General features: G+C 41.6%; 1 protein-coding gene across 2 annotated transcripts; it reads left to right on the top strand.

Moving 5' to 3' along the window:
• The first annotated feature begins 703 nt into the window (after nucleotides 1-703).
• fech.L (ferrochelatase L homeolog) lies at nucleotides 704-22,039 on the top strand. 2 transcript variants are annotated; one of them, NM_001088249.1, is given in 11 exon segments: nucleotides 704-813; nucleotides 3,355-3,469; nucleotides 5,604-5,723; nucleotides 7,104-7,252; nucleotides 11,193-11,327; nucleotides 11,536-11,642; nucleotides 13,242-13,340; nucleotides 16,776-16,883; nucleotides 18,122-18,286; nucleotides 21,278-21,337; nucleotides 21,759-22,039. In NM_001088249.1, coding segments are annotated over 11 exon segments (1,257 nt in total). In that variant the 5' UTR covers nucleotides 704-752; the 3' UTR covers nucleotides 21,897-22,039.
• The last annotated feature ends 1,399 nt before the right edge of the window (nucleotides 22,040-23,438 follow it).

The raw sequence follows: 23,438 nt of genomic DNA on the forward strand, positions 1-23,438 counted from the left end.
CAGCCCCTCTAGGCATTTGCCAGAACCCACAGATTGCCAGTCTGGGCCTGGAGGGCTCCTATAACTGTGCCAGGACTGGGATATCATCTGTTGATCATCTGTTGAAGCATTCATTACACATAATCAATAGGTTCCAAGTTATTTGCAAATCTAAATGCTACTGAAAGCAGTAATGGCTGTTTATAGCCTCTGCACTGCTGGTTCTGACGTTTGAAAGAATGTAGCAAAAAGAAACCTGCAAGGTTAACTTCTATGTCATTTCAAGAATTAAAACAGCAGCAGGGACAAAGAAAAACTGCTGTCCATAGTAATTACATTTGCAAACCATTGCGAATGTGTAATGTATAAGCGACACAGTGTATGTATTTTTGCTATAATAGGTCAAATCTTTTCTGTGTTACTTCCCCTTTAAAGAAAGCCCCGCCCCGGTGAAGGGGTAGTACTACAAACACGAGCTCCCATGAAATACGCGGCTCGGCAGGCAGAGCTTCTGTCGGTGAAGGCTCCACCCCCGAAACTATAACAGCCTATGGGAAAACAGAAGGTGTGTCCGGAGGTGGAACTTTTCTCTCCAGTCACATAAATTAAAAGGCGGAGCCATACGGCCTGAAGGAAAGTTGTCAGGGAGGCGGAGCATCGCTCATTCCCCTCCCTGTATTATGACACTTAAGCGGAGGGGGAGGAGCGAGTGCTTGTGTAAGCGGCGGTGAAAGAAGGGGAGTCAGTCAGTCTGTCCGGAGGACACTAAGGGAATGCTCAGACCTCCCACCAACATGGCTGCCTTCAGAGCTGCACACCGGCTGCTAGGTCACAGTAAGTTCGCTGTCACTCGGGCTCGGCTGCATCGGTGGGAGCCACGTGCCCTGTCTCATTCCCTCCCTATCCTGCTCTGTGCAATGTGCCTGGCGCTGACACCCGCTGCTGCTGGACTACAACTCCCAGCATTCCCTTCGGCTGTTTTGTAGGGAGTTCGTTCTCAGATCTCTGGCTGCCTTTAGAGGACAAGCTGCAGAATAGTGGCACACCGCCCAAACTCTTAACTACAATTCCCAGCATGCACGGCAGCTCTGCCAATCTTTAACTTAACTGTTAGTATCTTATAGAATGGCCGATTCTAAGCAACTATTCAATTGGTCTTCATTATTTATTTTTTATAGCTTTTTAATTATTTGTCTTTTTCTTCTGATTCTTTGCAGCTTTCAAATAGGGGGTCACTGACCCCATCTAAAAAAACAAATGCTCTGTAAGGTTACAAATGTATTGTTATTACTTTTTATTGCTAACCTTTATATTTAGGCCTCTCCTATTCACATTCCAGTCTCTTATTCAAACCAGGGTATGGTTGCTAGGGGAATTTGGATCCTAGCAACCAGATTGCTGTAATGACAAAGTAAACCCTTAAAATGAAAACCTAGCTAAAAATGCCATATTTTATATAGTGAACTTATTGCACGAGGCTAAAGTTTGAGCTTGTCAATAGCAGCAATGATCCAGGACTTCAAACTTGTCACAGGGGGTCACCATCTTGGAAAGTGTCTGTGACACTCACATGCTCAGTGGGCTCTGATTGGCTGTTGAGAAGCTAAGCTTAGGGCTCGTCACTAATTATCCAGCAGAAAATGAGCTTCCCTGGCTGTAATATAAGCTGATGCTACAGGTTTGCTGATTATTAAATTCTGATGCTAATTGCACTGGTTTCTGTGCTGCCATGTAGTAATTATCTGTATTAATTACTAATCAGCCTTATATTGTGACATTTCTATTCTATGTGTACTGTATATTGTGAGTGGCTCCCTAAGCTCAGTAAGTGACAGCAGCACAGAGCATGTGCAGTGAATCAGCAGAAAAGAAGATGAGGAGCTACTGGGGCATCTTTGGAGACACAGATCTTTACTGCTAAAGGGCTGTGGTTGCCTTGGGCTGGTACAGAAGAACAAAACATAATGTACAACATTTCTAGCTACTTCTTTAGTTAGGCTTTACTTCTCCTTTAAGGGCAGCTATACCTGCAGGTATGAGGCTTAGTAACTAGGCCTAGGAGCAGATCCCCTCCAGTTACACAAGCGTCTGGACCCCTTGCATAACACAGGACACAGCAGCTACAGCCAGTGCCTTTTGGTTGGGTAAGAGCTGTTATGCAGAGCAGATGTGTTACTGTATATAAGGTATTCATAGGACTCGCCTACAAGCAGTTCCATGCTCCCACTACACAATATCCAATGCCAAAGGTAATGGTTTTTTTGGGTAAGTAGCACCAAGAAAACAAGAATCAAGTACATGTAAGTCTAAGGATAAGCCTGAATTAGGTACAAAGGCTTCTGTTCCTTGGAGAGGAAGGTGCAGGTAGTAACAAGGGGTACAGCATATAATAATGCATGCTCATTGGAGCAGGTGCCACAAGCTTAAAGGGGAACTATCGCGAAAATGAAAATTCTATATAAGCTTCAGCATACTGAAATAAGAGACTTAATAAATACAATCAATTAAATATTCTGAATTGTTTCTGAAATAATAAAGTTAATCTTGACTATTCCTCTTTCAGCATCTGTTTCTCTTCATTCTCTCTTCATTCAGGAGTTGGGTGTCAGATGAGCGATCCAATATATCTTATAGGGGGGCTCCTTTTGCTTAGAAGATATATTAGAGCTCACTCTATTAAACTCACCAGACATCATGTCTCTCTACATGCAGGATTTGTGCAAAAGGCAGTTATTTTGTTAGATTTTGTTTGTACAGGTATAGGACCCCTTATCCGGAAACCCGATATCCAGAAAGCTCCGAATTACGGAATGGCTGTCTCCCATAGACTCCATTTTATCCAAATAATCCAAATTTTTAAAAATTATTTCCTTTTTCTCTGTAATAATAAAACAGTACCTTGTACTTGATCCCAACTAAGATATAATTAATCCTTATTGGAAGCAAAACCAGCCTATTGGGTTTATTTATTTATCCGGAAAACCCCAGGTCCCGAGCATGCTGGATAACAGGTCCCATACCTGTACTGTAATCAGTTATTTGAGTGAGCTCTAATACATCTGCTAGGAAAGGAGCCCCCCTATAAGATATATTGGATATTACTGTCAATGAATATCTGACACCCAACTGCTGCCTGAAGAGAGAATGAAGAGAAACAGATGCTGAGAGAGGAATAGTGAAGATAAACTTGATTATTTCAGAATCAGTACAGAATATTTAATTGATTGTATATAGGAAGTTTCTTATTTGAATATAAGGAAGCTTATATTAAATTTTCATTTTTGCGACAGTTCCCCTTTAATGGCAGCAAGTAATTAACCCTTACAGAGAGGGGCTTGAGGAAGGCTCATTAATACTCTGTTTCCTTCTGTGCAGTTTTGAGGAATGAGAGTTCGGCCGGTTTGGTGACTCAACGGTGGAGCTCGAGTGCTGCCGTCGCCTCTGTGCCCAAGAGCAGCGACCCAAAACCACATGCTCAGCCAGATAAGAGGTAATTATCTGCCCCAGGCCGGTCTCTGCAGAGGGGCGAGGAAAGGAGTGGCACATTGGGCTAAGGCTCTGATCCCAGATACAGAACTGAGATACACATTAGTGCTATAGAATATTGTCTGCTCCTTCACCAAGTCATGTTAAATTTCTGTGAGCAGCAAATATGACTTTGATATTGATGTACATACAGGGGGACTATTTGGGTTCAGTGCAGAGTGCATTTGCCTTTGGCCCTTGTATGGGCAGATAGTTTGGAGCCAAACAACCTTATTGTTACATTACTCTTATTGTTACATCACTTTTTAAAGGGGTTGTTCACCTTTAAAGGAGAAGGAAAGCTACGGAGGCATTTTATTGCGAATAGATTAGCTGCAATAGTGCAAGCTAGAATGCTATATTTATTCTGTAGAATGTTTTACCATACCTGAGTAAAAAGCTCTAGAAAGTCTCTGTTTGTTTAGGATAGGAACTGCAGTATTAACATGGTGTGACATCACTTCCTGCCTGAGTCTCTACCTGCTCTGGGCTCAGATTACAGCAGAGAAGGGAGGGGGGAGAGGAGCAAACTGAGCATGCTCTTGCCTAGGGCAATGAGGTTTAAGCTGAAGGCAGGAAGTCTGATACAGAAGCCCATGAGTACACAATAGATTGAAAGAAATGTGCTGTTTCTTTTGACAGGGGACTCAGAGCAGCATTACTTTGGGGGTTTACTGGTATGTTTAGATGGACCTTTCTGATAAGGCTTACTTAGTTTTAACCTTTCCTTCTCCTTTAAGTGTAAGGCCACACAAGGAGATTCGGGGAGATTTTGTCGCCTGGCGACTAATCGCCTCGACTTTTGAGCGACTATCTCCCCGAACTGCCTCAGAGTGTTTTCCCATAGGCTATAATGAAAAGTCGCCTGCGCTATAGCACACACGGCGATGCGTTTTCTATAGTCGCCCGAAGTTGTCTCACTGATAATTGCCTCTCACTGAGGCAGCTTCGGGGGACTATGGAAAACGCATCGCCGCGTGTGCATTAGTGCAGGCGACTTTTCATTATAGCCTATGGAAAAACACGCTGAGGCAGTTCGGGGAGATAGTCGCTCAGAAGACGAGGCGATTAGTCGCCAGGCGACAAAATCTCCCCGAATCTCCTCATGTGAACTAACCCTTAATTTTTAGTATGATATCGAGAATGATATTCTGAGACAATTTGTAATTGGTTTTCATATTTTATTATTTGTGTTTTTTTGAGTTCGTGTTTTATTCAGTAGCTCTCCAGTTTGCAATTTCGGCACTCTGGTCACTAGGATCTAAATTCCCCTAGCAACCATGAATTGATTTGAATAAGAGACTGGAATGTGAATAGGAGAGGCCTGAATAGAAAGATGAGTAATAAAAAGTAGCAATAACGATACATTTGTATAATCACTTTGTTTCCACTGCATGTGGTGTCTATCCCGTAACTTTTAACCCTAAAGGCTATACATTTGTATCCTTACAGAACATTTGTTTTTTAGATGGGGTCAGTGACCCCCATTTGAAATCTGGAAAGAGTCAGCAGAAGAAGGCAAATAATTGAAAAACTATAAAAAGGAAAAAATGAAGACCAATTGAAAAGTTGCTTAGAATTAACCGTTCTATAACATACTAAAAGTTACCTAAAGGGTGAACTACCCCTTTAAGTTAACTTTAATGTTATAGAATGGTCATTTCTAAGCAACTTTTCAATTGGTTTTAATTTTTCCTTTTTTTATGGTTTTTCAATTATTTGCCTTCTTCTGATTCTTTCCAGCTATCAAATGGGGATCACTGACCACATCTAAAAAACAAATGCTCTGTAAGGCTACAAATGTATTGTTGTTTCTACTTTTTTATTACTCATCTTTCTATTCAGGACTCTCCTATTCATATTCCAGTCTCTTATTCAAATCAATGCATGGTTGCAAACTGGAGAGCTGCTGAATAAAAATCGAAAGAACTCAGAAACCACAAATAATAAAAAATTAAAATCAATTGCACATTATCTCGGAATATCACTCTCTACATCATACTAAAAGTTAATAAAGACGAATTACCTCTTACTGCTCTAGTTATGTACAGTAAGTGCTGGCTTATGAGATTAATCTAAAGAATCTTTTTGTCCCAAAGGAAACCCAAAACTGGGATCCTCATGCTGAACATGGGAGGCCCAGAGACCCTAGATGATGTCCATGGCTTTCTTCTCAGATTATTTCTGGACAAAGACCTCATGACCCTTCCAGCACAAAGGTATGTCATGTTCCCTTGCTGCCTCTGGTAGGGAGACCGTCACATTATGGGGGTGACTATTTAGGTAAAGATCATGTATTCTGTGAACCCTGGTGCCCATTTAGGTCTGGCTACTCCTAATCACAGTGCCCCCTGCAGTATTTAGTGCTCACTGCAGGGAAGCTACTGAGCTGTGTCCTATCAGGTCCCCTGCCCACAACACTAAAAGGGAGTGCAGCTGAGCAGAAGCGTGTCCCCCTCTGGCCTCCGTAGTAGCTGAGTGGGACGCCGTACGCAAATATTATTTTGAAATCTTGAAGGAAACCCCCATGGCGCAAAAACCCTCCCCTGTGTTGCTTCCCCTCCCTCCTCCCCCCTGGCCTACCTGTCCCGCTGGGCAAATGCCCCTAACTTGTTACTTACCCCTCTGCGCAGGTCCAGTCTACGGAGTTCACCAACGCCATCTTCTCCCAAGCGATCTTCTTCCTGCTTTGACCGGCGTTTTTGGCGCATGCGCAGTAGGAGCATTTCGCCGGTACGGATCTACTGCGCATGCGCCAAAAGTCACAACGTTTTCCGATTTCACTTCGTGACTTTTGGCGCATGCACAGTAGATCCGTACCGGTGAAATGCTCCGACTGCGCATGCGCCAAAAACGCCGGTCAAAGCAGGAAGAAGATCGCTTGGGAGAAGATGGCGTCTGTGAACTCCATGGACTGGACCTGCGCAGAGGGGTAAGTAACAAGTTAGGGGCATTTGCCCAGCGGGACAGGTAGGCCAGGGGGGAGGAGGGAGGGGAACCAACACAGGGGAGGGGGGGAGGGTTCTTGTGCCCAGGGGGTTTCCTTCTCCTTTAATCCCGGGGTCCTCAAACTTTTTAAACAGGGGGCGAGTGCACGGTCCCTCAGACTGTTGGGGGGGCTGGTCTATAGTTTGAAAAAAAAAAAACATGAACGAATTTCCATGCACACTGCACATATCTTTTTTGTAGTGCAAAAAAAACATGAAAGAACAATGCAATTTTTAAAACGAAGAACAATTTTAACCAACCATTTCAATGGGTAGTGTGGGCCTGCTTTTGGCTGATGAGTCAATATCCGGTTCCGTGTTTGTCACTGCCACTAGTAACAGGTGATGCCAGTGTGCATCAGTTAGTCTGGATCTGGTTGGAGATTTCAGATGTTTCATTTGGGAAAAAGTCTATTCACAGACATAGGTGCTGTCAGGGCCCCCCAAGTTAAAAAAATAAATAAAAAATAGTGCCCAACGGATTACACGTCACATCACTGCGTCCCCAGCAAACGCTAATGACAATGGACGTGGTCGGGTAAATGACTTTGGAGCAGGCTGTAGTTTGAGGACCCCTGCCTTTATCAATTCAATTCATTTTTTTCCCTCCAGCAAACTTGCACCTTTTATTGCCAAACGCCGCACACCAAAAATACAGGAACAGTACAGTAAAATTGGCGGAGGATCCCCGATCAAAAAATGGACGGAACAGCAAGGAGAAGGCATGGTTAAGCTGCTAGACGAACTCTCTCCAGCCACAGGTACTTTAATAAGTGTATATGCCCACCTATAACAATAACTGTGTGCATCAGTGGTGCACCGAATCCCTGATTTTGTACTGGAATAAGGAGAGTGATGTAACAATAAGGAGAGTGATGTAACAATAAGGAGAGTGATGTAACAATAAGGAGAGTGATGTAACAATAAGGAGAGTGTTGTAACAACAAGGTAGTTTGGCTTCAAACTACCCCCACATACACTCACTGAAATCCATTACATGTATGGGACTTTTTATCCAGAATGCTCGAGACCTATGGTTTTCTGGATGAAGGATCTTTAAGTAATTTGGATCTTCATACCTTAAGTCTACTAGAAAATCATGTAAACATTAAATAAACCCAATAGGCTGGTTTTGTTTCCAATAATGATTAATTATATTTTAGTTGGGATCAAGTACAAGCTCCTGTTTTATTATTACAGAAAGGAAATATAGGTATGGGATCCGTTATCCAGAAAGCTTCAAATTACAGACTCCATTATATCCAAATAACCCCACTTTTTAAAAATGATTTCCTTTTTCTGTGGAAGCTTCCAATAAGGATTAATTATATCTTAGTTGGAATCAAGTACAAGCTACTGTTTTATTATTACAGAGAAAAAGGAAATCATTTTAAAAAAATGTGGATTATTTGGATAAAATTGAGTCTTTTCGCAATTCTGAGCTCTCTGGATAACGGGTTTCAGAATAACGGATCCCACTCTTGCAGTATGAATTTGTACATTTGTTAACCACTATTTTCCAATATATTACATGTATCTGTCATTGAAATGGACAACTAATGCACACAAAGATAGAGAGGATTAATAAGCGGAGGAATCTAGCAGTAGGTGTTATACTAATAACCTTCCTGTGTATATGTCATAATTGCAGTGTTAGCAGAGGACCTCCCTTGCTTTGGGATTATTAAATCCATGGATTATAAGAGACCTTTACAACTGATTGTTGCACTTTAACAGATTAAATCTTCATTCGAGAAAGTGGTCTGATATAGGCAGATGTATTTTCTCTCCACAGAAGATACATCTGGAATTTAACAGAGTAGCTGAAATAAAATAACATATTAGGAGTGAAATGAAAGCAATTTCAAAGTAGCACAAGTTGACTTAAAGTGATACTGACACTAAAAAATTTATTTTCAAAATATTGGTCTACATTAAAAGTTACCTATAGATCATGTTGGTCGTTTTCGCTGACAGTTCTGTTTTTGTAACTGTCACTTGAAGTTCCTAAACCTGACTGCTTTGCCAACCTGTCTGTCCCTTCTCAACCTGTCGGGGGGGAATTCACAAAAGTGTCGGTAAAATAAGTAACCGAGAAGTGTCGACAAATTTGTAAAATGTCGTACAAATGGCAAATTCACACAGGCAGATGTTACCACCTCTGAATTTCTCGTAAGTCCGACCGTTTTCTAAAATATCGTATATCTTTTCGTCGGACAGACAACATTTTACCAAGCGCTTTCAAAAGACAATTTGACCGACATTTTCATTTTGGAGAGCCTAATTTGTCAGAAACATTTCAGCAAAACAAATGCATTTACGAGCAATTCATATAAATGTTGGGAGAAGTGTCGCCGAAAAAACCACGCCCACTTTTAACGACGCTGTTTCAAAAGTGTGGTAATGGAAAATTGGCGAGTAAATGCTCTGTGAATTTGTCGGCTGTTAATACGACACTTTCTGTGACATTTAAAAGACATTTTTTCGTTCCCGACCCTTTTGTGAATTCTCCCCTTAGAGTTTCAAATGCTAACGGACTCCTGCTGCACAAATATGGCAGCCCCCTCATAGAGGAACAGGGTAGTAAGAAAGGTAAGGCAAGGCCAGACGTGGCGTTTTTATGTTGCGTTTTTGAAAAAGAACAGCCAGGCGTAAAGACGCCACTGAAACCACATCCGACCATCAACATGCGTTTTTCAGCACGTAGGATTCTTTTCCCAACATGCACTTCTCATTGTTCTCATTGAGAATTTGGACGCCATATTTAAAATACGCTGCGTATTTACGCAAAATGTGGTTTCAAGCGTGCAGATCCCATAGAGTCTATTGATTTGGTAGTTTCTTGACGTATTGGCGTTTCTGCTAAAAAACACCAATACCGGCGTCCTGTGGTGGATTTCAGCTTGCAAGCGCCCTGTGTGAATGGCCATAGTGTGTTTTCCATTAGTTTCAGTGGTAGTGCAGTTTATGCGTATTTACGCCTGGCTGTTCTTTTTTTTAAAAACGCTGCAAAAACGCCACGTCTGGCCTTGCCCTAAGGGGATAATTCATAAAAGTGTTGGGAACGGAAAAATGTCTTTTAAATGTCTTAGAAAGTGTCGTATTAACAGCCGACAAAAAAAAAAAAAATATATATATATATATATAGATATATATATATATATATATATATATATAGAAGGAAAGTAACTTTTGTTTGGGGTCAAAAGTTAGGCACCCCCAAGTGATCGCATGTATTTACCTGAAGAAAAAAGAAGCTGGTTATGGTATATTTCTGTACAGGTTATGAGCTACTTGTGCTTAGTGTAGAGCAGTGATTGACAACCAGTAGCTCATGAGTAACATGTTGCTCCCCAACCCTTGGATGTTGCTCCCAGTGGCATCAAAGCAGCTGCTTATTTGGTTGTATAAAAATCAGATGTACTGCCAAACAGAGTCTCCTGTAGGCTGCCAGTCCACATAGGGGCTAACAAATAGCCAATCACAGCCCTTATTTGACACCCCAGGAACATTTTTCATGCTTGTGTTGCTCCCAAATTCGTTTGAATGTGGCTCAAAGGAGAAAAAAAAATTAAGTCGGGGAACCTTGGTTTAGTTAGAGGAATATCGATACTGGGCATAGATTCAGGATATCTCTTTATACAGATTATATAGTGAATAAAGTATCCCCTATTGTAAAATATTAAGGATATTATAAGTTACCGAGGAGTTTCATGGCCATATAAAAACACGAGGCCGAAGGCCGAGTGTTTTTATACAGGTCATGGAACTCCGAGGTAACTTCTAATATCCTCATATTTTACAATTGGGGCTGCTTTATTTATTATAATAAACAAATTTCAGTGAGTCATGTGACAGAAATGACATCAGAACTCACCGTTTATAACTGATGACATCAGAACTCACCGTTTATAAGGATATAATTTACAAGATATTCATGGCTTTTGTGTATTATAAGAAAATAACTAAATTCCACTCCCCATAGCAGGGACATCTCTAAAGTCCTGATTGAATGGCCTGACTATTAATATACATTTTCCTCCCAGTACTGCTTGGTCACTTCCCTTCTAGATTCTTTTAATTTTATTAACCCAACAGGAGGCTTATGTCAAATTAATCTTGTGGCAGTTAAGGCAAAGCAGAACTCTAAAATGGGTAATCTCTTCAAAGAATCCTGGGAAAACGAAGGCAAAGGAACATAAATGTATATGAAATAAAATTTATATTCTTATATTTTCATTAGACATATATAACATTAAGATAGAGTGACCCTTTAGGTTAGGGACAGACGTAGCAAATCTCCACAGGCCGAGAATCCGCTCCTCACCTGCTGTTCCATGTGGCTGTACGTCTATACACCTCTATACACTGCCATTTGTCTCTGCTCGGGTGCAGGCAGATGCTGCGGATTTTGGCACAAAATGCAAAATCTTGTGCCTCTGTGCCGAAATCCGCTACGTCTGTCCCTAACCTTAACATGCATGCACTGTGTATTTTTGTATGGATTTCTAAAAACATTTCTGTTGTTTTTTCTGCTGAGCAAAAACAATGCGTTTGAAAGACCAAATAAACATGGCAGCATTTCTTTCTGGCCACTAGAGAGCGCTGTTCCATTTCAGTAACAGGCATATACTTTCTTATCATTGTATACAGCCCAGTCTGCACTGAATTTCTGATTTTGTTTCTTTCTCCCCTTACCAGCACCCCATAAATATTACATTGGGTTCCGCTATGTGCGTCCGCTAACTGAGGCTGCTATTGAAGAGATGGAGAGGGATGGAGTGGAGAGAGCAATCGCCTTTACTCAGTACCCACAGTATAGCTGCTCCACTACAGGTCAGTAATGCTCATAGCCTGCTACTCCTAGGAATTTGAGGTTATTTATGGAGCATTTCAGCCCAGCATGTTCCTTAGCTCTGGGTACCTTGGGCAGTCCTATGGCATGGGCAACAGACTGGGGCAACAGGTGGACAGGAGAAAATGTGGCAGCAGCAGATTTCATGTGATTGTATCAGTGCCGTAAAGCCTGTACTGTTTTTCCTAGGAAGCAGCCTGAATGCAATTTATCGCTATTATAATGCAAAAGGGACGCAGCCGAAGATGAAGTGGAGCGTCATAGACCGATGGCCGACCCATCCTCTCCTTATCCAGGTAAAGCATTGTGAACCTGGTACCGAAGTATTTCCCTTGTTATTAAAGGAGTTGTTCATTTATATTAATTTTTAGTATGTTATAGAGTGGCTTATTCTAAGCAACTTTTTAACTGGCCTTCTTCTTTTAGTTTTTGAATTATTTGCCTTCATCTGACTCTTTCTTTTCAGCTATTAAATGAGGGTCACTGACCCCATCTATCAGAGTGTGGTACACGCAGGGAGCATCGGCAGGCATAGTATGGCGCACACACAGGGAGCATAGGGCAGGCAGAGGAAGGCACACACAAGGGGCATAGGGCAGGCAGAGTATGGCACACACAGGGGGCATAGGGCAGACAGAGTATGGCACACACACAGGGAGCATAGGACAGGCAGAGTATGGCACACACAGGTAACATAGGGCAGGCAGAGGAAGGCACACACAGGGAGCATAGGGCAGGTAGAGTATGACACACACAGGAAGCATAGGGCAGGCAGAGTATGACACACATAGGGAGCATAGGGAAGGCAGAGTATGGCATACATAGGGAGTATAGGGCAGACAGAGTATAGCACACACAGTGAGCATAGGGCAGGCAGAGTATGGCACACACAGGTAAAATAGGGCAGGCAGAGTATCGCACACACAGGGAGCATAGGGAAGGCAGAGTATGGCACACACAGGTAACATAGGGAAGGCAGAGTATGGCACACACAGGGAGCATAGAGAAGACAGTGTATGACACACACAGGGAGCATAGAGAAGACAGTGTATGACACACACAGGGAGCATAGAGAAGACAGCCTATGACACACACAGGGAACAGAGGAAAGGCAGAATAGAGCAGAAGATAGGGAAACCCATCAAGGTTCTAAGATGAACACGTCATACTGTGCTACATTCAGTGACAAAGTGTGTCTGAGATGTGAACAATGTGGAAACCTTCAGTCTTGGTGTGAACAATACAGGGGGGATTACAGTCTGAATTTGAGATGTAAACCGTGCAGGGGACAGTTAATATCAGTACTGATACCATGTAAAGCTTCCACAAGGTAAGAGTCACAGTAGCTAGACTTTCATGTGGGGAGTCCAGGCCAGCAGGTCGCCAGTTGGACAGCACTGACATAGAGTAATGGGTCCCATTCTGGTCCAGACCCAGATTAAAAATAGTCCAAGGCATTTGAAGTACACAGAGGCCTAAAAACAATTGTCTATGGCATCTTACAGCAGCCCCTCTGCCATTTGCCAGAATGTACAGACTGCAAATTTGGGCCTTCTGTACCCATGTAGGACTTACTTTACCATAAGCTGGAAAACACATTCCTACTCTAAGGCAGACATGCTGCTGGACCATGGCAGTTAACAGACTTGCATAGCTTATACAGGTTTACTTTCCTTTTAGATGTACTAAATATATGTATGTATGTGTGCGTGTATATACTATGGTCTTTTTCAGTATCTGATCACTATTTTTGAAATAGTACTTCTTATGCAGTACCAGTTGCCCACGGTTACCAATAAGATAGGCCAGTTGCAGAGTATTAAAAGCTAATTGCTGTTCCTAATGCAATTATATAAACTGGAAACTAATGCTATTTGTGTGTTTGTTATTTGCAGTGTTTTGCTGATCACATCCAGAAGGAGCTGAACATGTTTCCTGCAGACAAGAGAGGAGAAGTAGTCATTCTGTTCTCTGCCCACTCATTGCCCATGTCTGTAAGTGACTCCCTCTCCTTGACTTCTTATTTACTTCTGTATGACTACTAAGCTAATACAGTGTACATGTGTATGTATATATACAGTATGTATGTGTGTGTGTGTGTGTTTATGTTTATTTGTGTGTATGTATGTATGTATATGTATGTGTGTGTGCCTTGAGTTATATGAATACTATGACAGTACTGCTTCTATAGCAGAGTAATATTTTTTTAATTTAATAAATGCTGCCACCTTCTGGAAGAATTGTATAAGTGCATTGTTTTTTGTGTTTTGTTACTTGCTCCACACTGCCCTTCTCAGGAAACTGATTGCACTGTTTTCATGTAGGATACTCCGGTCTGATACACCGGTATCTTTGATAGTTTACAGCAGGCCCGGACTGGCAATCTGTGGGTTCTGGCAAATGCCAGAGGGGCTGCTGTATGGCTTCATAGAAAGTTACCATATAGTGGGCTGGTAGAAGGCTGTTTGGGCCTCTGTGTACTTGGAATGACAGGGCCTAGTTTGACTCCCAGTCCAGGCCTGGTTTACAGCCATTGACATGCAGAGTTAAAGGCTAAGTAGTGGCAAATATATTATAGGAATGACAAAAATAAAATAAATATCATTAGGGACCAATTTGGAATCAAACGGCCTGAATAGTATACAGTACAATAGGATCTGTGCAACAGAATGCTCTGTTATACAGATAGCTAGAATCTTAGCTGCCATAAAGCAGAACAGGACTGCTGTTTACAATGGGGATCAGATAGGATCTGTGCAGCCACTGGGACAGAATGCTCTGTTATACAGATAGCTAGAATCTCAGCCATAAAGCAGGACAGGACTGCTGCTTACAATAGGGATCAGATAGGATCTGTGCAGCCACTGGGACAGAATGCTCTGTTATACAGATAGCTAGAATCTCAGCCATAAAGCAGGACAGGACTGTTGCTTACAATGGGGATCAGTTAGTATCTGTGCAGTCACTGGGACAGAATGCTCTGTTATACAGATAGCTAGAATCTCAGCTGCCATAAAGCAGGACAGGGCTGCTGCTTACAATGGGGATCAGATAGGATTTGTGCCAGTGCATTGGTGAACAGTTGCTAGTGTGTAGGCATGGGTGAAACCATTCAGGTTGAAATAGTGCATGTGTTAACATAACAGATAAACTCGCTACGATACAATGGCTTTAGTTCTTTGTGTAGGAATTTAAATAGGAGTCAAGTGCCCTCTTGGCTCTGTACCTTTTTGTTGGGTTTTATTGAGTGCATGCTCTGGAGCCCTTTTCTTTACTGTCTCTTATTTTAAAAGCAGCCCCCCCTCAGCAGAGCCATTGTGTACAATTGGATTAGGCTTCATGGCAGATCCAATGTTTTTTCTATTTGCTTAATGCAGTTTGCCCCGCCGCTGAATATATTGGCTCTTCATAAACAAATTAGTGAAACCTATACCATTGGATGGAGCTCGGAGACTTGCATACATCTAATTACGCCAATGCGTCCCTCTATAAAAATCTATATCTATACCATGTAAAATAATTATGTAAAATCTATGGGAGCAAAACATTGGGTCCTGCAATTTGAAAAAGTGAATTATGGGAGATGAGGAAACGCATTAAATCAGAATTTTCAATCTCTAATCAAGGCTGATTACTTATGTATGGGGGATTGGGCGTAATTTATTCACAAACCAACTTTCCAGCCTATTTATTGCATTAGAATTCAGGGCTCCCTTAAGTAGTGGTGAGGCTCAGAGCAAAACAGCGCCCCCGGTGTCTGCCACTTGTAGTTATTCCACTTGATAGTTGTGTCCCACTGTTTTAATGGAAGCTAAATTTGTTCCATAGGCTGCAACTGTGACACTGCTGGTTATGACTACTAGGCAATAACTGTTTGAAGGAACTAGTCCCTAATATACAGTAGCAGGATCTTTTATAAATGGGGTGTCCCTCTCTATACCTGTATAACTTAGATTTCCTTATGAACTGATCACAGTACCAATGCTGGGATAGTATTTAGGTTGTTCACTAGAGGACTGTTCCTGCTGAATTGTGCTTAGTACAGTGGAATACCTATGCTGCCATAGTTTTATGGTATCTCTCTGTACAGACAATGAGCAAACTTAGGGGGCTGTTCCTGCTGAATTGTGCTTAGTACAGGGGAATACCTATGCTGCCATAGTTTTATGGTATCTCTCTGTACAGACTATGAGCAAACTTAGGGGGCTGTTCCTGCTGAATTGTGCTTAGTACAGGGGAATACCTATGCTGCCATAGTTTTATAGGATCTCTCTGTAGAGACTATGAGCAAACTTAGGGGCTGTTCCTGCTGAATTGTGCTTAGTACAGGGGAATACCTATGGTGCCATAGTTTTATGGGATCTCTCTGTACAAACTATAAGCAAACTTAGGGGACCGTTCCTGCTGAATTGTGCTTAGTACAGGGGAATACCTATGCTGCCATAGTTTTATGGTATCTCTCTGTACAGACTATGAGCAAACTTAGGGGGCTGTTCCTGCTGAATTGTGCTTAGTACAGGGGAATACCTATGGTGCCATAGTTTTATGGAATCTTTCTGTACAAACTATAAGCAAACTTAGGGGACCGTTCCTGCTGAATTGTGCTTAGTACAGGGGAATACATACCATAAGTGGGTGTTTTTGGCAGGATACGACCCCATTGACATCTGAATCCACCCCCTGGCTTGTAGGCAATGTTCCTTGATGGCTTCTTTTGAGACTGCTAACTAGACAAGACAATAGGGGTCCTTTACAAAGACCCCAGCTGCAAGTGCTAATGCAAAAAGGGGTGCAAAATCACAACCCTTGGGGCGCACTTGTGACCAGCTTGTTAAAAGACTGCCCTGTCCTTACTGCTTGGCATAGGTCAAGTGGCACAGGTTTGTGATCCGTTAATCTGCAAACCCATTATCCAGAAAGTTCCGATTTATGGAAATGCAATCTCCCATAGATCGATTTTATTCAAATAGCCCAAATTGATTCCCCTTTTCTCTGTAATAGTAAAACAGTACCTTGTACTTGAGCCAAACAATTAATCCTTATTGGAAGCAAAAAATGTTTACATGATTTTCTAGTAGACTTAAGATATGAATATCCAAATTACGGATAAATCCATTATCTGGAAAAACTCAGGTTCCAAGCATTCTGGATAACAGGTACCATACCTGTAAATAAAGGGCTTCTTTTCAGCCTGTGCCCACTGGTGCTCCTTTACCTGCGCTTTTGAATGATGAGCAAGTTAAAGGGGCAGGAGTGAAGATGCCTTTTTGCCTCATGAATAAGGCACCACCAAACGCAGGCAGCAGTGTATTCATTGGTGGGACACAGGTTCTTACCTTCATTTGGCTAAATGCAGTGATGGTGGTGCTGTGATATTGTTACTAGGACAAGCCCCAGTTATCTCTATCATTCTCGTTCTCTCTCTGCAGGTTGTGAATCGGGGAGATCCGTATCCGCAGGAAGTCGGGGCGACGGTACAGAAAGTTATGGAGAGGCTTGGTTTTTCTAACCCTTACCGGCTGGTCTGGCAATCCAAGGTACTGAGACAAGCATTCTGGTTATTCCAAGGGCAGGAACATCACATGAGGAATAAGATAGGAAAGTGCTACTCCTCCTGATTAGCACAGGGGTTCCCTAGGGGTAAAGCTTGGAGTATTGATATCAAGGCTTAGCAGGAGGCCAATGAGTTTGAGAATTGGGGAGAATGTCTGTTTGCTCATTTAGATACCCCTGACAACCCGGCTTGAGAAAGTTGGGGTGAAAAAGTATGTGAAACAAGCGAACAGACAGGTGGCAAAGTTCAGTGTAAAAATAAAAACTGGGTAAATAGGCTGTACAAAATAAAAAATGTTTCTAATATAATTAGTTAGCCAAAAATGTAATGTATAAAGGCTGGAGTGACCGGACGTGTAACATAATAGCCAGGACACTACTTCCTGCTTTTCAGCTCTCTAACTCTGAGTTAAGGTGGCCGTTCACTAGAAGATCCGCTCGTTTGGCAAGGTCGCCAAACAAGCGCATCTTAACCCAATATGCCCACTAACAGCTGGGCGATATCGGGTGAATCCGAACGTTCGGGCCTGGGGTTCTGATTACAAAGCTGCGAATAACCACCGATGGGTCACAGGGCTGCATCACCTAGAAGATGTGCTCCTGGATCGCTGAGAAAGTCAAAGTTGAAATCTGGCAGATAAGCTGCTGAATCAGCCTAATTGACCAATATCAGCAGCTTTAGTCTGCCCGTGTATGGCCACCTTTGGTCAGTGACTATAAGGGGGGCCACATGGGACATAACTGGTCAGTGAGTTTGCAATTGATCCTCAGCATTCAGCTCAGATTCAAAAGCAACAGTTATGACCCATGTGCTCCCCTCAAGTCTCTGATTGGTTATTGCCTGGTAACCAATCAGTGGAAAGCAAGAAAGCTAAAAAGCAGGAAGTAGTGTTCTGGCTATTATGTTACACATCCAGTCACTCCAGCCTTTATATTACATTTGTTACACTTTACTATTACGTGTTTGGCTAATTAACTATATGAGAAACATTTTTTATTTTGCACATACAATCTATTTACCCAGTTTTTATTGTTACACTGAACAACTCCCAGATTTGGAGGAGGACAACTTTACAGTAGATAATTATGGTAATTGTGCCCCTGGATACGTCCCAGGGTTATGTAACAAGCCCAGCCATCAGTCACTCAGAATCATAGAAAACCTTGTCCTGACTCTATGCCCCAATATAATATTGTGTCATTTTCTTTCCCTACATTGCAGGTTGGCCCTATGGCCTGGCTGGGGCCCCAGACGGATGAATCCATTAAAGGCCTTTGTCAGAGAGGGAAAAAAAATATCCTGTTGGTGCCCATCGCCTTCACAAGTGACCACATTGAAACCTTATATGAGCTGGATATTGAATATGCTCAGGTTTTGGCCAAGGAGGTAATCACACCCAGGAGGGGCCCATAAAGGTCCACATCAGGTTTAAGGCACATGTAGGGATTTGCACCAAAAAATGGCTCCCTATTTATATCCATGAGGCTCACATAGAATCGCTCACATATTATCCCTTTACTTACTGGTACAGGATCTGTTATCCGGAAACCCATTATCTAGAAAGCTCCAAATTACGGGTAGGCCGTCTCCCATGAATTCTATTTTAACCATATAACTAAAATTTTTAAAAATGATTTCCTTTTTCTCTGTAATAATAAAACAGTAGCTTGTACTTGATCCCAACTAAGATATAATTAATCCTTATTGGAAGCAAAACCAGCCTATTGGCTTTATTTAATGTTTCCATGATTTTCTAGTAGACTTAAAGGGGTGTTTCATCTTCACATTAACTTTAAGTATGTACTAGAATGGCCAATTCTCAGCAACATTTCAATTGGTCAATTTATAGTTTTTTAATTATTTGCCTTCTTCTTCTGACTATTTCCAGCTTTCAAATGGGGGTCACTGACCCCATCTAAAAACAAATGCTCTGTAGGGCTACACATGTACAGTGGTGTGAAAAACTATTTGCCCCCTTCCTGATTTCTTATTCTTTTGCATGTTTGTCACACTTAAATGTTTCTGCTCATCAAAAACCGTTAACTATTAGTCAAAGATAACATAATTGAACACAAAATGCAGTTTTTAAATGAAGGTTTACGTTATTAAGGGAGAAAAAAACTCCAAATCTACATGGGCCTGTGTGAAAAAGTGATTGCCCCCCTTGTTAAAGGAAAACTATACCCCCCAAACAATGTAGGTCTCTATTAAAAGATACTGAGTAAAACTGCTCATGTGTAAAACCCTGCTTCATGTAAATGAACCATTATCATAATAATATACTTTTTTTAGTAGTATGTGCCATTGGGTAATCATAAATAGAAAATTGCCATTTTAAAAAATAAGGGCCGCCCCCTGAGATCGTAAGATTCACTGTGCACACATACAAACCACATGTAAGGTCACATGAGACAATTAACAGACAGAGTTCTGCCTTTTGCTTCCTCAGTTCTTCCTGTTACAGTTAGAGTTGTAGTATTTCTGGTCAGGTGATCTCTGAGGCAGCACAGATAGAGTCACGAAATGGTGGTTCAAGGCAAGAGATGTAAAAGGGCAATATTTATGTAAATATATATTCCAGTTTGGTAAGATTCTTTAATATATCATTCAATTTGATATAAACTATCTGTTGCTTAAGTATTCATTTTGGGGGTATAGTTTTCCTTTAAAAAATAACTTAACTGTGGTTTATCACACCTGAGTTCAATTTCAAAGGTTATAAAGCCATTTCTAAAGCTTTGGGGCTCCAGCGAACCACAGTGAGAGCCATTATCCACAAATGGCAAAAACATGGAACAGTGGTGAACCTTCCCAGGAGTGGCCGGCCGACCAAAATGACCCCAAGAGCGCAGAGACAACTCATCCGAGAGGCCACAAAAGACCCCAGGACAACATCTAAAGAACTGCAGGCCTCACTTGCCTCAATTAAGGTCAGTGTTCACGACTCCACCATAAGAAAGAGACTGGGCAAAAACGGCCTGCATGGCACATTTCCAAGGCGCAAACCACTTTTAAGCAAAAAGAACATAAGGCTCGTTTCAATTTTGCTAAAAAACATCTCAGTGATTGCCAAGACTTTTGGGAAAATACCTTGTGGACCGACGAGACAAAAGTTGAACTTTTTGGAAGGTGCGCGTCCCGTTACATCTGGCGTAAAAGTAACACAGCATTTCAGAAAAAGAACATCATACCAACAGTAAAATATGGTGGTGGTAGTGTGATGGTCTGGGGTTGTTTTGCTGCTTCAGGACCTGGAAGACTTGCTGTGATAGATGGAACCATGAATTCTACTGTCTACCAAAAAATCCTGAAGGAGAATGTCCGGCCATCTGTTCGTCAACTCAAGCTGAAGCGATCTTGGGTGCTGCAGCAGGACAATGACCCAAAACACACCAGCAAATCCATCTGAATGGCTGAAGAAAAACAAAATGAAGACTTTGGAGTGGCCTAGTCAAAGTCCTGACCTGAATCCTATTGAGATGTTGTGGCATGACCTTAAAAAGGCGGTTCATGCTAGAAAACCCTCAAATAAAGCTGAATTACAACAATTCTGCAAAGATGAGTGGGCCAAAATTCCTCCAGAGCGCTGTAAAAGACTCGTTGCAAGTTATCGCAAACGCTTGATTGCAGTTATTGCTGCTAAGGGTGGCCCAACCAGTTATTAGGTTCAGGGGGCAATTACTTTTTCACACAGGTTTGGATTTCTTTTCTGCCTAAATAATAAAAACCCTCATTTAAAAACTGCATTTTGTGTTTACTTGTGTTATCTTTGACTAATAGTTAAATGTGTTTGATGATCAGAAACATTTTGTGTGACAAACATGCAAAAGAATAAGAAATCAGGAAAGGGGCAAATAGTTTTTCACACCACTGTATTATTGATACTTTTTATTATCAGTTCCTCTCCTATTCATATTTGTTTCTTATTCAAATCAATGTATGGTTGCTAGGGTACTTTGGACCCTACCAACCAGATTGCTGAATAAAAAGCTAAATAACTCAAAAACTACAAATAATAAAAAATAAAAACCAATTGCAAATTGTCTCAGAATATCACTCTCTACATCATACTAACAGTTAACTCAAAGTTGAACAACCCCTTGAAGGTATGAAGATCCAAATTACAAGAAAGATCCATTATCTGGAAAACCAAGGTCCCAAGTAAACAGGCCCCATACCTGTATAGCACCAACATATGCCATAGCTGTATACAAAGATTATATATCATTCTCATCAGTCCCTGTACCTGCAGAGCTTACTATCTAAGGTCCCTATCACATTCACATACAATTATAATAATAATAAATCCATGTTTCTGGGTCACTTACTGTATTTTATTTTCCCATTCGTCTTTCTTTCCCTCGTTTGTGTTCTCAGTGCGGAGTTGAAAACATCAGAAGATCCGAATCCCTTAATGGAAATCCATTGTTCTCCAAGGTATGCGTATTGTTAAACTTGCTTTAATGCTATTGACCGCGTCCCGTTGATTATTGGTTCTTACCTTCTAAGCACTGCAACGATGTGGAAATCTATTCTGCACTAAGTGAGGGAAAGTCTAGCTAAGGGGAAATTTTCAAAATTCAGGCAGCAGTTTTAAAGTCACAAGGTTCCCATTGTATAGATATAGATATAGATATATAGATATATAGATATATATAGATATAGATAGATAGATAGATATACATACATACATGAACAATATAGGGGGTTTCGATTGGGACAATAAAGGTCCCTGGTTTGCATTTGGAGGCCGCCTCTTTCCCAATATCCCTTTGATTGGAGTCAAATTTACAAATATTGGTTTTCTTGTGGCTGTTTTATCTCATTTTATTAATTTTTTCCCCCTCCCTTTATCCAGGCTCTAGCGGATTTAGTCCTTTCCCATATGAAGTCCAGTGAAATCTGCTCCAAACAGTTATCCCTGCGATGCCCGATGTGTGTGAACCCTGTATGCGGGGAAGCCAAGTCTTTCTTCACTAAGCAGCAGCAGCAGTAAGCGGAACGCGTGGGGGACAGTACTTCCATACGGCGCCCCTAAGCTGTGTATTTTCATACAGCATTACCTGAGGGTTTTTTTTTGTTTTCACTCACCATGATACTTTTTATCTGAAATATATGCCTTTTGTATTTGTAACTTTTGTTTTCTTGCATTGGATGTATGAGACACAAATGTGCTGCTATAAGAGAACTTATTTAGCTCCTCCTTCATTCTTACGCCCTTTGCTGTCCAGACTAGAGCAAAGATATTGTAACATTTATTCCAATGGTAAATATCTTTTTAAAGGATAACTAAACCTTAAAAATAAGTGTAAAATGGATGAGGGCGCTATTCTAAGCACTAAAGCATACATGTACTGTTAACATGAATGAATTTTGTTACAACAGCGCCACCTGCTGGTCATTTTCCCACCAGTCTGACCACCAAGTAGTCAAGGAAGTTGTCAGGAGAAAGAAAGAGGCTGCTCTGATGTTCTTCTGCTTAGGGAAAAAATTAGAAACCTTTCTCAAATCTTTCCTAAGCAGAAGAACATCAGAGCAGCCTCTTTCTTTCTCCTGACAACTTCCTTGACTACTTGGTGGTCAGACTGGTGGGAAAATGACCAGCAGGTGGCGCTGTTGTAACACAATTCATTCATGTTACCAGGACATGTATCCTTTAATATCTTGGAATTAATAAATAAATAATAAATGTACATTGCAAAAGTGCTTGGAATAGCACCCTCATCCATTTTACATTCACTTATTTTAAGGCTAAGGCCACACTAGGCGATAGCGCGGCGATTTGACTCGCGGCGACTTTTCGCCGCGACTTTTAATCGGCAATCGCTGGGGAAACTTTGGCGCTGGCGTCTATGGGGAATCGCTGCGTAAAAACACACGCGGCGATCTTTTTTCTATTGTCGCTCGAAATCGCCTAGCGAGGCGATTTCGAGCGACAATAGAAAAAAGATCGCCGCGTGTGTTTTTACGCTTGCGATTTGTCGCGATTCCCCATAGACGCCAGCGCCAAAGTTTCCCCAGCGATTGCCGATTAAAAGTCGTGGCGAAAAGTCGGCGCGAGTCAAATCGCCGCGCTATCGCCTAGTGTGGCCTTAGCCTTAAGGTTTACTTTTTTACATCCTTTAAAGGAGAACTGAATCCTAACAAAATGCTGTATTTTATATACTAAACTTCCTGTACCAGCCCAGAATCCCAGCAGTCCTATATTAGTAATGGCGATGTTGGCCTTTAAATTTACCCCGAGCAGCTCCCCATCTTGGATCTTCTTAGGCCTCCCTTTGTGGGTCAGTGGCACTTCACATGCTCAGTGAGCTCTGGGCTCCTGTTGAGAATATAAGGTTAAGGGTAGTTGGAAATGATCAAGCAGAGAATAATGAGGTTTGTCTCTCATAGAAGCTGATGTTTATTAAATTTTGATGTACAGTAGAATTTTGATGTACAGTAGGTCAGAGTGTTGTGGGTCAGGTTGCGGATAAGGCTATTGCGTGTCCGGGTCGTGTAGTGGATCATAGTGGGTAAATATGCCGGGTCGAGTCTG

The sequence above is a fragment of the Xenopus laevis genome, chromosome 1L (genome assembly GCF_017654675.1).
Source record: "Xenopus laevis strain J_2021 chromosome 1L, Xenopus_laevis_v10.1, whole genome shotgun sequence".
Lineage (NCBI taxonomy): Eukaryota > Metazoa > Chordata > Amphibia > Anura > Pipidae > Xenopus > Xenopus laevis.

What these genes read in the sequence shown, in the direction of transcription:
- fech.L (XM_041569134.1), top strand. Translation starts at nt 5,626, where the DNA reads ATGCTGAACATGGGAGGCCCAGAGACCCTAGATGATGTCCATGGCTTT. An exon ending in ATGACCCTTCCAGCACAAAG is followed by an intron (nt 5,724 to 7,103) that starts GTATGTCATGTT and finishes TTTTCCCTCCAG; the next exon opens with CAAACTTGCACCTTTTATTG. An exon ending in CGAACTCTCTCCAGCCACAG is followed by an intron (nt 7,253 to 11,192) that starts GTACTTTAATAA and finishes TCCCCTTACCAG; the next exon opens with CACCCCATAAATATTACATT.